A 13,513-nucleotide genomic window follows, 5' to 3' on the forward strand; every position below is an offset into this window, starting at 1 on the left:
GTATTCTTCCAACGTTCTTCCAGAGGACTGGGGTACTCTTGACAGCTTCCACTCTGAAGTCAAGAAGACAGTGATGTGTGGACTGCAAGTGAGGAGTCATCACTCACTTAAGTGTTCAGTCCCCCATGGAAATAACCAAGGTGAGCCTGTCCTTAAGTTCCAATGTTATTCTAAGGGCAACGTGTCTGCAGAGTGAGAAGAAAGCCAAGGCCAACACTATGCTGTCAGCTGTTCCTCCACTGAAAATGTGCATCTCATCTGAATGAAGGCCCGATTCTGGATGGCCAATAGGGTGGGTCTGATATCAGCCGAGACTCGTGGTTGGTGTTTGGAATTCAAGTCTAGGAACAGATGCAAAAGTGATGGTTTCTGATGCACTTAAAAAAAAAAATGAGACAGGGTGTCACCACGTGCCCCTGGCTGTCCTGGAACTCACTGTGTAGACCAGGCTGGCCTTGAACACAGAGAGGGCCACCTGGGCCACCATGGCTGGCCAGGATGCACTTTTGAAGGTACAGAAAGCCCAGCAGCAGTGGGGTGAGCCAGGATGCCTCCCCAGCTCTGTCTGAGCAAACCGAACAACTGCAGTCACCACCCTGCTTGAACACCAGAACATCAGGGCAAGGAATATGAAATGCTCCAACTGACTTCGTTTTCAGTCCTAACAGGAAAAAGAAAAATGGGAAAAAAAAAAAAGGAAACAGCATTCAACTGTAAACTGAAGAGTGTTTCATGTCATGTATGTTCTACTGCATAGAAATAAAAATCTGCCAAAAAAGGAAAAAAAAAAAAATGAAGAAGGCTGGGACTCTGGTTCCGTGGTCCAGAGCTTGTCTAGCATGTGCAATGCCCTTGTTTTGATGCCTAGCACTTCAAATAAATGAATAAATAAATAGCATGGACAGATAAATAAGAATTGTGTCCCCAGAGCTTAGACAGGCCTTCTTCAGAATCAGGTCTCTCTTTCACAAAGTCATCTGGCCAGAAATAATAATGGCCACGCAAAGGCAGGCAGTGGAGGATGTTTTGTCAGTCTTAGGAAAGACAAAAACAAAAACAAAAACAAAAACAAAAACAAAAACAGAGTGGCCAGAGGCCAAGTCACCACTGTAGAATTACTTTTTCAAGTAGGAGTCAAGATACTATTTACTAGTGGAAATCGGTGGTTATGTCTTAACCTGCAGTTTCGAATGCTAAGTTTAATCTAGCAGAGTCAAGTGAAAACCCTTAGGCCCCTTTAAATACCCTGGTGATTTAAGCATAAAAAAAGAAAATAGAAAAGAACACAGAGAGCACTGTATTTTAATATTTGTAAGTAGCAGAAATCATAATGGTTTGTATACTACACTATACAAATAAGATACTGTTACTTTCCAAAGAAAACCAACTTCTCAGAGGGTTTTCCAAACAGTTAGTCACTCCATATAGCTAAGAGCTTGACCCGTTAGCCATTGCTACAGCACGCGGAACACAGGCGATGAGTTCCCGAGTCTTCCAACCGTGCCTGTTTCTGATGCCACTGAAGAAGGGGCCTCGTGGAGGCCTGTTGTGGCCCCTTCCATCTCCTGCGCCACCAAATGTGGGCTCTGCAGGGCAGGCGAGTGCTGACGGGGCAGCCTCTGCGCTTGGCTTCCCACAATCCTCCTCCAGCATTAGGAGAACTTGCGCTTCTTCATGGCTTCTGCCTTGACCGCCAGGCTCTTGGCACAGATGGTCAGGACCACAATGAGAACGCCCACCACAAATGTCACCACTGGCCAGAGGAAGCAGTGCAGCAGGACAATCTCATCGTGCGTGCGGTGTAGGAGAACGTCCTCTGGTCTGCGAAGAGAGTGGAGGAGAGGAGAGGAAAAGCAGTTAGACTCTCATTACAGCATCAAACGCTCCACAACCTGCATGCAAACTCGCTTTCCATCCCAAGGGGATAATCACCCTCGAAAGTGAGGACTCTGATTAGAGACACCATACTTTCTGCTTCAAGCCCATTTCCGAAAGCTGTGAGCTCTCGAATCAAGCAATTGGTGCAAATTTGCATATCACTTATTATACCATTTGCAGGCTGCAAAATGTCAAAGGCAGAACATCACTTGGCTATCATTTTCCTCCACCCTAATTTGCTTCCTTTTTCTTCCTTTCTTAACCTCACTGGCCAATGAGTATAGATGAGGCTAAATGTTACTGATGGGTGGGCATTCTTCAATAAACCTAAACTCCATCTTGGCATTTAGATGGATTCCAAGTGATTTTACTTCGGGGGGGGGGGGGATATCACGCTGTTGTTCAAGTTAGGGTAACAGAACATATACAGCCCACAGGCAAGTCTAACTTGTAGTGTTGGCCACATGCATCCCAAGATATGAATGCAGACGAACAAAATAAAACAATAAGCAGGCAATGGATGAACTGAATGCATTATCTATGTTTCTGTATGAAACTTATCATCCATTGGAGCCACTGCCCGCTCTATTAGCAGAACTTGCAAAGCGGCAGTAATAGATTTCTCTGTTGCCAGTGTGAACATTGTTTCAATTCCTACATTTGTCTCTGATAGAAAGCAAAGATAAGATACCTCCACAAACCATGCTCGCCCACCCTTGGCAATTAGGCAGATGTCTGGGAGTTCAGTTTTCATACAAGAGGCTTGTATTTTATGAAATATTTGCATTTCATTCACAGGAAGGCTTGCTCTGTTATCCCACTACTGTGGGATATATACCTATACTTCCTCCAGAAAAAAAGGTTGCAAAATAAATTGTCCCACTATCCCCAACAACGTCAAAGGCTTCAGAGCCCAAGGGCAGTGACTTTAACAGGGAAGTGTACTCCTGGGAGATTTCATTAGTACTAGCAGCTTTCATTATTTCCCAGAAGGCTGATAAAGGACACTGGGTATTTCTCTTTTCTGTATAGTGAAGTTGCCATATAGCATCAGCAGAAACAGCTGTGCAGGATGGATTTGAAATGACTGAAAATCCTTGTGCTTTTCTTCTTGGGTGCATAATTTCAATTTTTGCACATGAAGTGAGATCCTACTTGGCATTTCAAAAAAAAATTTATATTAAATGAATGCAGAATCACTGCAGCAATGAGGCCAATTACTCTTAATGCAACCCATGGTCTTCAAGACCTGGGCTGCCATTCATTTAAGTTCAATTAAGGTTTTTTGTTTTGTTTTGTTTTTCTTCTGCTGTAAGATGCAACAGGGCTGTGACTTTGGGGTCTGTCATTCTACGTGCATTTGTTACTAAATAACTTGCTTTTGCATTTGTTACTAAATAACTTGCTGCTGCTGCTGCTGCTGAAGAACCTGATTGTGTTGCAGCCTTATTATCCTCGTCAACTCTAAAAAAACTTTATGACTAAGTCTGAAGGAGCAGAGGCCAAGGACCCCACATAGCTGAGGTACAAGACAGTCAGAGTCACTTTTAGAGTTTCTGAAGTCTTCACTGTCAGAACTGCCACCGTTCTCTTCCCAGCTACAGGAGCCCACAGCAGGCAGATGACCCTACCAAAGAGGTCCAACCTGTCTCCCAGGATGCTCTCTCTGGAAAGCACTATTCTATGCTTTAAAACTATTGATACAAAGAGGAGTTCTAGCCAGGCGGTGGTGGCGCACACCTTTAATCCCAGCACTCGGGAGACAGAAGCAGGTGGATCCCTGTGAGTTCGAGGCCAGGCTGGGCTACGGAGGGAGATCCAGGACAGTCAGGGTTACACAGTAAAATCCTGTCTCGAAAAACAAACAAACAAACAAAAAAACCAACAACAAAAAAGAGGAGTTCTAGATTCTTCATCAAAAGGGTCAGATATACAGCAACGTGAATACACTTGATACCAAGGAAAAACAAAGAAAAGGAGAAGAAAGGCGATCTGGATTTCTATAGTAACTGCATTCGTAATTTGCATAAGTAATGTGCTTTGGTAACTAATTTTCTGTTAAGATGCTTCTGTGTAGATCCTCTTTGGTATTCTTCCTCCAATCATTATTTAGGATATTACTGAATGCCTTTATCATAATATTGAACAAATGAGCCAGTAGAACAGCTCTTACGAGGGATGCCGGAACTGCCATACATACCATACGTACCATCTGATACACAGTTTAAAGAATGTGTGTTGGAGAAAATGTGAAGGAAACGGGCAGGAGAGAAGGAAGCAACCGGAAATTGGTGGATCCGGAAGCTTGTCTTCCTCAGAAACTCTCTAGAGTTCTATCTCCTTGTTCCTGGGGAATACTTAGTGTTTTAAAGCTTTAAGTGACAAAATAAAATGACTCATTTGAGCTGAATTTGAACTGCTTCAACAAATCCTTTTTTAGAGGTAGAAAAAAATTATCATACACATTTCCTTAAAAACCATGCATGTCTGTTTCTACTTCAGACAGCTCTAAGATGCCCCACAACCTCCTCGGATAGGAAAAACTCATTTCTCAAGTCACTAGTAACTTGGTTACGACTCACTGAGATCACCTTTAAATTGCTTCCTCTGGCCTAAGTTTCTCTCATTTCAACTGGGCTCATAGTACTGTTATTGAAGGTACTCCCCTGCCTCAGTTATTTATTTCCTCTGCATTGGTGGGGCCAAAACTACTTGGCTTAGAATTCACTTTTTCCCATGGTCATAGGGTGGAAATAAAGAGGACTGTAGACAAAAAAGCCAGACATGATTACTCTGTACCTGAGGGTCCTTTTGGAAGGTGTGGGAATTATAATGGAAACTGAGTGAGATAGGTTCTTCATCCTAAAAGAATAAATATAATGGGTGACCTTGGGGAAGGCCTGAGTGCAGCTTTGAAGGACACTGTGATAATAGTGACACTTTTGTTGGCTGTTTTCTTACATTTAGTGTTTACTAAGCACATGCCACCTGTCAGGTACTACGGCAGGACATCCTCAAAACAACTGTGTTAGAAACGTTTTAAAAGGAGCGACGGAAGGCATTAGTTGGTTTGAGTTCACAATATTTAAAGTGAGGGCATAATAATTTGAAAGCATATCTGTATGATTTTTTTTAATCTGTGTTATTTCTTTACCTTGAAGGCAGCTTTTCTCAAACTAGATTTAAGTGGTATTTGTTTCTATCCCCCATTCAACTATCTCAGAATCTGAAGTTGTGGGGCCCAGAAGTCTTGTAGAAACTCTGGGGTAATTCTATTTATACTTGTGCAAGAAGCATGAGGTAGAGATCTAATAACGAAAGAACATAGAATGTTCCAGAGTTAGCACTTCTCAGACTATCCCATGCTAATTGAGACTTAGGTCCAGGTGATTTTCTCAGCTTCCACAGGATTCGATGTAGCATGTGTACTGCTTGTGAGTGCTTTACTATGTACGCTCACAGGAAAAGACAGAGATCTAGGACAGGGCAGACATGTATGGGGCAGGGCCAGAGGCTAAGGGTTGGAAATACAGACCACAGTGTGGAATTTGCCATGGGAGGCCCTCAGTTCTTCTGTGAGAACCAAGAAGGATGCCTCTTAGGCCAGCCTCAATTCCAATCAAACGAGATAAAAACACAGAGATTTGGGATACATCCTCTTAAATACAGAAAATCTATTCCCTCTGACTTTGTCTCATCGACTAGGAAAAGTTACAGCCCACAGTACTTGTTCTGTTGGCCAGCGGGGAAAGAAAATGGTGATTTTAAATAAATAAATAAATAAATAAAATGAGTAATTTCTTCAATTTAATCTGTTCTTATCAAATCTCAACGGGGAGTCGGGAGACATCTCAGTCGGGAAAGCACCCCATGTGTAATAACGAGGGTCGCGTTCATGCCCTCAGCACCTGCGTAAAAGCTGAACTTAGCTATGCACATCCCCACCCCTAGAACCCTAGGGGTGGAGATAAGTGGATCCCTGGGGCTCATCGGGCAGCCAATCTAGTCAACCGGTGAGCTCTGGGTTCAGTAAGAGATGCTGTCTCAAAAGACAGCCCAGCATGACGCACACCTTTAATCCCAGCCTTCCAGAGGCAGAATGGGGGCCATCTCTGTGAGTTTGAGGCCAGCCACAACCTCATGAGTTTCAGAGGCAGAAGTAAGATAAGGTAACTAGCAAGAGTGAAAGACACCTAACGCCAACCTCTGGCCTCCACACACACATACGCACACGCACTCACTTGCACAAATACTATACACATACCATAGCTTGAATAGCATCATTGACGAATATGGTATTACGGAACTATACCAACCAAGAGACAAGATGACCCACTTAAAAGAGCTTTCTCGCTTTCTCCGCGATATCCTACAGATACAGAGGAACAGAGGCCCCTCTAGATATCAGAAGTCCTTTACAATTGGCTGAGCATAGGATTTTTCTCATCATGGAAGCCGCTACAATGTTAAGATTTTGACCCATTTTAGCAGCACAGTAGGTCATCCTTCTGCTAGCCACACTCCTCTTGCCTTGTCTTTTCAGTTTTGTACATTTGGAGCTGATCTCAATAAACCCTCCCACCCCACCCCACTCTTCGGCACTGGGTTCTGAACCTACGGCCTTGCGATACTATGTGCACACTCCACTCTTGAACAGTATGCATTGCCAACCCCAGTCCTCTCAAGCCGTGGAAGACGTACAATGTTTACATATTACGTTTATTATTATACACTACCAAGCCTTACTCATAGCATATCGTATCATTAGAGACATTTCCACACTTTGAGGGAAAATTTTAAAGTCTGAAACGTTTCGTCAGGACTTTGATCAAAACAATTCCAGAAGCATGACGTAAGCCCCACATGCCAGGGCCCTTATGTGGTTACATGTCCAAAGAACTCCAAAACAAAACAAAACAAAACAAAACAAAACAAAAAAACAACAGAAAACCCATATATTTATATACATATATACATATATGTGTGTGTGTATATATATGTGTATGTATATATATGCATATATATGCATATATATATGCATATATATGCATATATATGCATATATATATGCATATATATGAGGATTTCATTACTTGAGCCCTCTGAACAAGTGAGAACTAGGCCTGCTTTAAATTTTATTTATTATTTATAACATGACCTAGTTTCAAAAAGAACCTGAAATGGATAATACAAACAGAAGATGTGAATGAAATAAAATCCTTAATCTGACAGTAACGGAACAAGAGCGATACACTTAGAATGGGGAAAATGAAAACTTCTCCAAGAAAAGCCACCGTGTTTACATTAAACTCATCTCTGAGCCTCCTGGGACTCAAGGGTGCTGGGGACAGACATGCTAGCCACCCAACTGCTACTCCATGAGAAAAGGAAACAAGAGACTCTGGTGTTTTTTGTTTTTGTTTTTGTTTTTGTTTTGTTTTGTTTTTTGTTTTTTTTTTTTTTTTTGAGACAGGGTTTCTCTGTGTAGCTTTGCGCCTGTCCTGGAACTCACTCTGTAGACCAGGCTGGCCTCGAACTCACGGAGATCCACCTGGCTCTGCCTCCCGAGTGCTGGGATTAAAGGCGTGCTCCACCACCGCCCAGCTGAGACTCTGGTGTTTTGTTAGGACTGACCTAAAGGGAGAAGTACTTTGTGCGTGCATTTACCTAAATGAGCAAACGCGTTGTGTTTTGAAGGGCCAGGACCATAGTTTCTCAAAGCTAATGACAAAATCACTGGAGGGCTTCTTACCACACAGAGTCCAAAGTCCCAGACCTGCAGGACTGAAGCGTTGCAGCGTGTGATGTATCACACCTGAAGACGAACTGAGTGAAACAGCGTTTTCACAATCCTGGATCAGCGTCGGCCTGGCTGCTGACGTTGGCTGCTCCAGACTGAAACCCTAAAGCTGGAGCCTGGGTACTCTGTGCTCTTACCCTGGAGGTAACCAAATGAAAAGCCACTAGGAAAGGTACTTATGTGTTCTTTGACAGCTTAACTTAATCTGTGTGTGTGTGTGTGTTGGGGGGGGGGGCGTTAGTTAGTCTTAGAAAGTTTTCTACATAGGTCTTAAACGTGTAAGTATTTAAATGAAATACAACCAGTGGGCCTAAGGACCTGAGTTTGATCCTTAGCATCCATGGAAAAAGTTCTGGCTACGGTGGCTTGCACCTGTAATCCCAGCACACGGGAGGCCCAAACAGGCAGGTCCCTGGGGTTCGCTGGTCAGCCAGCCCAGTCTATGGGTAAGCTACAGGCCAAGGAGAGAGCTGTCTCAAGGAAAAAAGCAAAAAATTGATGGCTACTGAAGAAGGCTACCTGAAGTTGTCCTTTGACCCCCATTCATAACACACATGAGCACGTGCACACACCTTTGACCTCCACACATAACACACATGAGCACATGCACACACCTTTGACCTCCACACATAACACACATGAGCACGTGCACACACCTTTGACCTCCACACATAACACACATGAGCACGTGCACACACCTTTGACCTCCACACATAACACACATGAGCACGTGCACACACCTTTGACCTCCACACGTAACACACATGAGCACGTGCACACACCTTTGACCTCCACACATAACACACATGAGCACGTGCACACACCTTTGACCTCCACACATAACACACATGAGCACGTGCACACACCTTTGACCTCCACACATAACACACATGAGCACGTGCACACACCTTTGACCTCCACACATAACACACATGAGCACGTGCACACACGCACAGCTTTGTTGTGGTTAAGTGTGAGGAACGTGGAACCCTGGAGGTGGTAGAAAGTTAGCTTAAGTTGAAGACATTTGAAACTAAACAGACAAGACAAACTCCTTCTAGAAATCTCCCTCAACTGCATAACCACGCAACTTCTGGGACATGAGGTTACCATACTTTCTTCTCTGAGAGTTCCAGTCTTCACAGAAGATCACTCACGCTTGAAGAGGCAAATATTATCACAAACTTCCCCTCCTAAAAAGCCAATCTGTCCATCCCTGGAGCCTTTTCTCTGCCACCACTAAGTATGCACGCCTCAAATCTAACCATTTCTCCTTTTATTTGAGGTCCTATACACAAAACATATTGAACAACTAATCGAAGTACCTGAGATCATTCATTCACGGAGAAAAAAGGTTTGTTTGGGCCTGTGGTGAGGCGTGAGGCACCACATCATGCTGGCCGCACATAACAGAACGACCACTCTCTTCATCAACAGGAAACGGAGGTCCCACAATCCTCTTCTACACCACGGCTTCAGTGACCTAAAGACCATCTTGTTGTGGAATATTATTTTGACGAGGTAAAGATGTGTTACATTTGTCTATGCTGCGGAATAGTACTTGAACTATGTGAAGACGGTGTGTTACACTTGTTTCTGCTGCCTTTGTTGAATGATGTAAAGAGGTGTTCCTGTTTCACCTTGCCTGCATAAAGCACCTGATTGGTCTAGTAAAGAGCCGAACGGCCAATCGCTAGGCAGGAGAGGGATAGGCGGGGCTGGCAGGTAGAGAGAATAAATAGGAGGAGGAATCTAGGCTGGAGAGGAGAGAATGAGGGAGAAGGAGAGGAACAGGCTTGGGGCCAGAAGCCAGGCAACCACCAGCTAGCATGGAGACATCAGGAAAGTAAGACATACAGAAAGAAAGAAAGGTAAAAGGAAAGCCCCAAGGCAAAATGGAGATAAACAGATTAAAATAAGAGCTGAACTAAGGCCAAGCATTCAAAATTAATAATAAGTCTCCATGTCATGATCCGGAAGCTGGTTAATGGCCCAAAAAAGAAATCCTGGTACACTGTCTGATAGGTTCCACCCTTCAAAAGTAACAATACCTTCCCATACAGGAGCCACATGGGTCATTCAGAACCCAAACAATAGCAGAGTGTTATTGAATGTTTTGGCTTTTAGCAATACCATACATAGTCTGTGGCCCTTCTGGAAGGAGACTGGATTAAAAGGTACTCCCTGGAAAAGCCAGATTTGATCTATTGATTAATAATTAAAAAATAATCTTTGAAGTTTTTTTTTCTATGAAAAGATACTAAAGATTGGCCAATAGGAATGCTGGGGGAGCCAGAGGTATATGGCTTAGTTGTAGAGCACATACTTGAGATGCACAAGGCTATGGGTTTGAATTCTAGCAAGTAAGAAAGAAGTTGAATTTGATTTTGGCATAACTGAACCATCCTTGTTGAGAGTAATTAGCTGATATGCCTAGTTGCTGGGGTGTAGTCATACAACCTTGCCAAGCAGGTAGAAGAAGTGTGCTTGTCTTCCCATGGAGCTGCAGGAGAGCCCAGCAGTGAGGAGAGAGAGATAAGCCACAGGGGTCGTTTACAGTGAGTGACTGCTCTTGACATGGAGCTTCTCTACTGTGGGGACACACTTGGAACCCCAGAGCAGTATAAAGTTAGCTTAAGCTGAAGACATTTGAGACTAAACAGACGAGACAAACTCCTTCTAGAAATTTCCCTCATCTGCATAACCACGCAACTTCTGGGATATGAGACTACCATATTTTTTTTTTCCTCTGAGAGTTCCAGTCTTCACAGAAGATCACTCACGCTTGCAGAGGCAAACATTATCACAAACTTCCCCTCCTAAAAGCCAATCTGTCCGTCGTCGCCAGAGCCTTTTCTTTGTCCCCGCCCCCCACTAAGTATGCAAGCCCCCAATCTAACCCCTTCTTTTATTTGAAGCCCTACCCATAAAACATATTCAATAACATTTATCAAGTTTGTTTGAGCTTTCTCCTGTAATGGATTATTTGTCAATTTCATTCCAGTCCCCAGCCAGTAAATCTGAAGGAGCAGAGGGTTTTTCTTCCCCTGCACCACTACGAGCTCATTTTGACTCACCCAGGTTTTAGCAATGATGCTATGGTAAGGGCTTTAAGAAGCCTGGATGGTAGTTATCTCAGGAGCGTGGTTTTGCTCCAGAGGGTTCCTATCTAGGGACAACATGCTCACCACACATCTATAAATGTTAGTCACACCCTCCTGTCACCCTCTACTGTCTTTCCCAGGCTGACTGAGAGCAGCAATATATAATGCATGGGGGTAGCCTACCCTTCGTGGAAGAAGTTTAAGTCAAATCCACATCTACAGGGTGTGCAGAGAAAAAAAGCACTTGACTGTGGCGGGAGATGTAGGAAAGTGGCAGGTGTGTTATTTTGGAGCAATAAAGAGTTGAATTAATTATAAGGCAGAGAGCGCGTAATTAGGTACGTGCCGCAGGAGAGACCTGAACAATCTACACATGCAGGGCAGTGTTTCAGAACACGCACTTGACTTAGACAAACCTGATCCTGAGGTAAACGTTTAATCTGTTCTTCGCATCTTAGTTTTCTCATCTGTAAAGTGTGTGTTCGTTACTTTTCTTGTTGTTGTGATAAAAAAAAATCAATATAAGGAAGACTGGAAGGATTCATTTTTGCCTCGTAGTTTAGGAGACATAGTTCGTCACGGTGGGGAAGACATTGGTGCCAGCTGATCATATTGTGTCCTATTCAGGAAACAGAGCACAGACAGTCGAGGCAGGCTGGAAGACCCACTTCTTCTATTGCGACTCCGACTCCACCTCCTCAACATTCCACAACCTTCCAAAACAGTGACATCGGTTGGAAACGGAGTGTTCAAACACATGAGTGTATGTGTGTGTGTGTATGTAGGGGGGCATTTCCTATTCAAACCACAACAGTGGGATAATAAAAAATCTGCCGTGCTCCCGAGAACAAAATGAGATACAGAAGAGAGGAGCTTCCGGAGCTTCCTGACGTGGGAGCGCATAAGAAGAGATGGCAGTGAGAATGATTGTCATCACTTGATTAAAAACTGATTCTGGGATGGTGGCGGTACTGTCTTCTCCTTGTCACCTGAATATTGTAAGGAGGTAGTCACAGGCAGTCCCTGTGGTCACATTAAAATTCCTCCTGGCACAGAGGCCTTTGTTGCTTCTCAATCCCCTGAGTCACGAACAGTGAGCATTCCATCCTATGTGGCAGGCTGACAGGGAACGAGGGAGACACACCGGGCAGGCTTACCAAGCAAATGACGTCTTCCAAGTCGACCCCACACGTGTCAGGCGGAGGCAAGAAGAAAGCCCCTACCCACATTAGAGCCTTCATGAGGAGCATAAACAGGGGTTCTGCGCCAAACTCATCCCACAAACGTCATTTAACAGAGCCAGATTACGCTGAGGACAGTCCCCAGCTACAGATGTGGCCTGCATCAGTGACTGTCTCAACAGGTTTCCTGAGACACCCGCAGCTCTGGGCTCCCACACCCACATGCATCCTTTGGTTCTATTCATGCTAAGGTGCCCGCTGTTTTTTTTTTTTTACACGCCCTGTCTGTCTTCTCAACCTGACTCTTGAAGCGCTGGCGTGAGACACTTGTTATGGGTAACCCCTGGCTGTGAAAGCTCCTGACTTCTCCAGGGGGAGGGCAGGGAGGAAGCAGGCATCACTGTCAAGATTTGCAAGCAGAACTTTTGACTTAAAAAAAAACAAAAAACAACGCTAGTTCTCATCTCTCTGCTTTCTCCCTGCAGATGTAATACGGCCAGCTGCCTCTGGCTCCTGCCAAGCAGTCAGATACTCTCACCACCAAGGCTTCTCCACCGTACTGGCATGAACCCTCAAACTGTGAGCCAAAATAAAGCCTCCCTCCTCTAAGTTGCTTTTTTTCCCTCCCAATGTTTTCTCAGGGCAACAAGAAAGTAACAATGTCTTCTAGGCCCCTTCAACATTGCGACCCCAGCTTAGTGTTCCAATCCGACTGTTTCCAGTGCAGGGGCTCACAGCAGCAGAGTGACTGGCTGCACACGTAGAAGGAGAACGTTTCTTTGGAAGATCACTCTAAAACAGCCACACTGTCTGTCATCTCCCTGAGCTGAATCATGCTCTCAGCCCTCGCTCCAAGGCAAAGAGGACACGAAATCATCATTGCAGATCGCACACTTGCAACGTGGGTGTGAGAAACCGTTTCCAGGGAGAAGATGACAAACACACCCAGGGAACCCAAAATAAGCACACCCGAGCAGGGATTCCATTGGGTGCTCGGGAGGCTGGCAGGAGCTTCAGCGTTTTGGTTCTCAAGGAAATAAGCAGGGTAAGGAATCCCCTCAAATGTCACTGTATCACCTTCCTGTCTGAACACATCGGGGCATACTGCATGCAGTGGAACGATGGCATTTGAAAGGAGGTCAAGAAACATTTTCTCCCCCTCTCCTCCCCCCCCCCCCATTCTTGAGAGAAAAAAATCAAGATGGTGAGGACTTCTAAAGTAGTGAGAAGCAAAATGGGGATAGAACCATGCAGGCTCAGCCACACCCGGGGAGTGGGGGAGGATGGGGAGGGGGGTCCCCACAAAGCGATGGACTCAGCAAGGGCTCACCTCCCCCTGGATGGTCTCCCTGGGGTTCCCGGACCTAGAAGAACAGTGCATTCTGCTCAGCTCAAGATGTGAGCCGAACAAATGTTGGCGGGGATGGCCGAGGGCTTCAAAGACTGGGGTGCAAACCCACGAACTGCAGCTGAGCAAACCCTGGAGGGGGAGGCGAGAGCCTAGACTCGCAGGGGATCTTCTCAAAGGACACGTGTATTTGTTCGAAGCT

General features: G+C 44.7%; 1 protein-coding gene across 1 annotated transcript in view; it reads right to left on the reverse strand.

Annotated features, from left to right (window-relative positions):
* Positions 1-1,284: 1,284 nt before the first annotated feature.
* Kcnmb4 (potassium calcium-activated channel subfamily M regulatory beta subunit 4) overlaps positions 1,285-13,513 on the reverse strand; it is a 58,879-nt gene continuing 46,650 nt past the window's right edge. Inside the window, exon 3 of the mRNA XM_059245353.1 lies at positions 1,285-1,821. Coding sequence (XP_059101336.1) covers positions 1,653-1,821 — 169 coding nt within the window. The 3' untranslated portion in view covers positions 1,285-1,652. The remainder of the gene's footprint in view (positions 1,822-13,513) is intronic.

The sequence above is a fragment of the Peromyscus eremicus genome, chromosome 18 (genome assembly GCF_949786415.1).
Source record: "Peromyscus eremicus chromosome 18, PerEre_H2_v1, whole genome shotgun sequence".
Lineage (NCBI taxonomy): Eukaryota > Metazoa > Chordata > Mammalia > Rodentia > Cricetidae > Peromyscus > Peromyscus eremicus.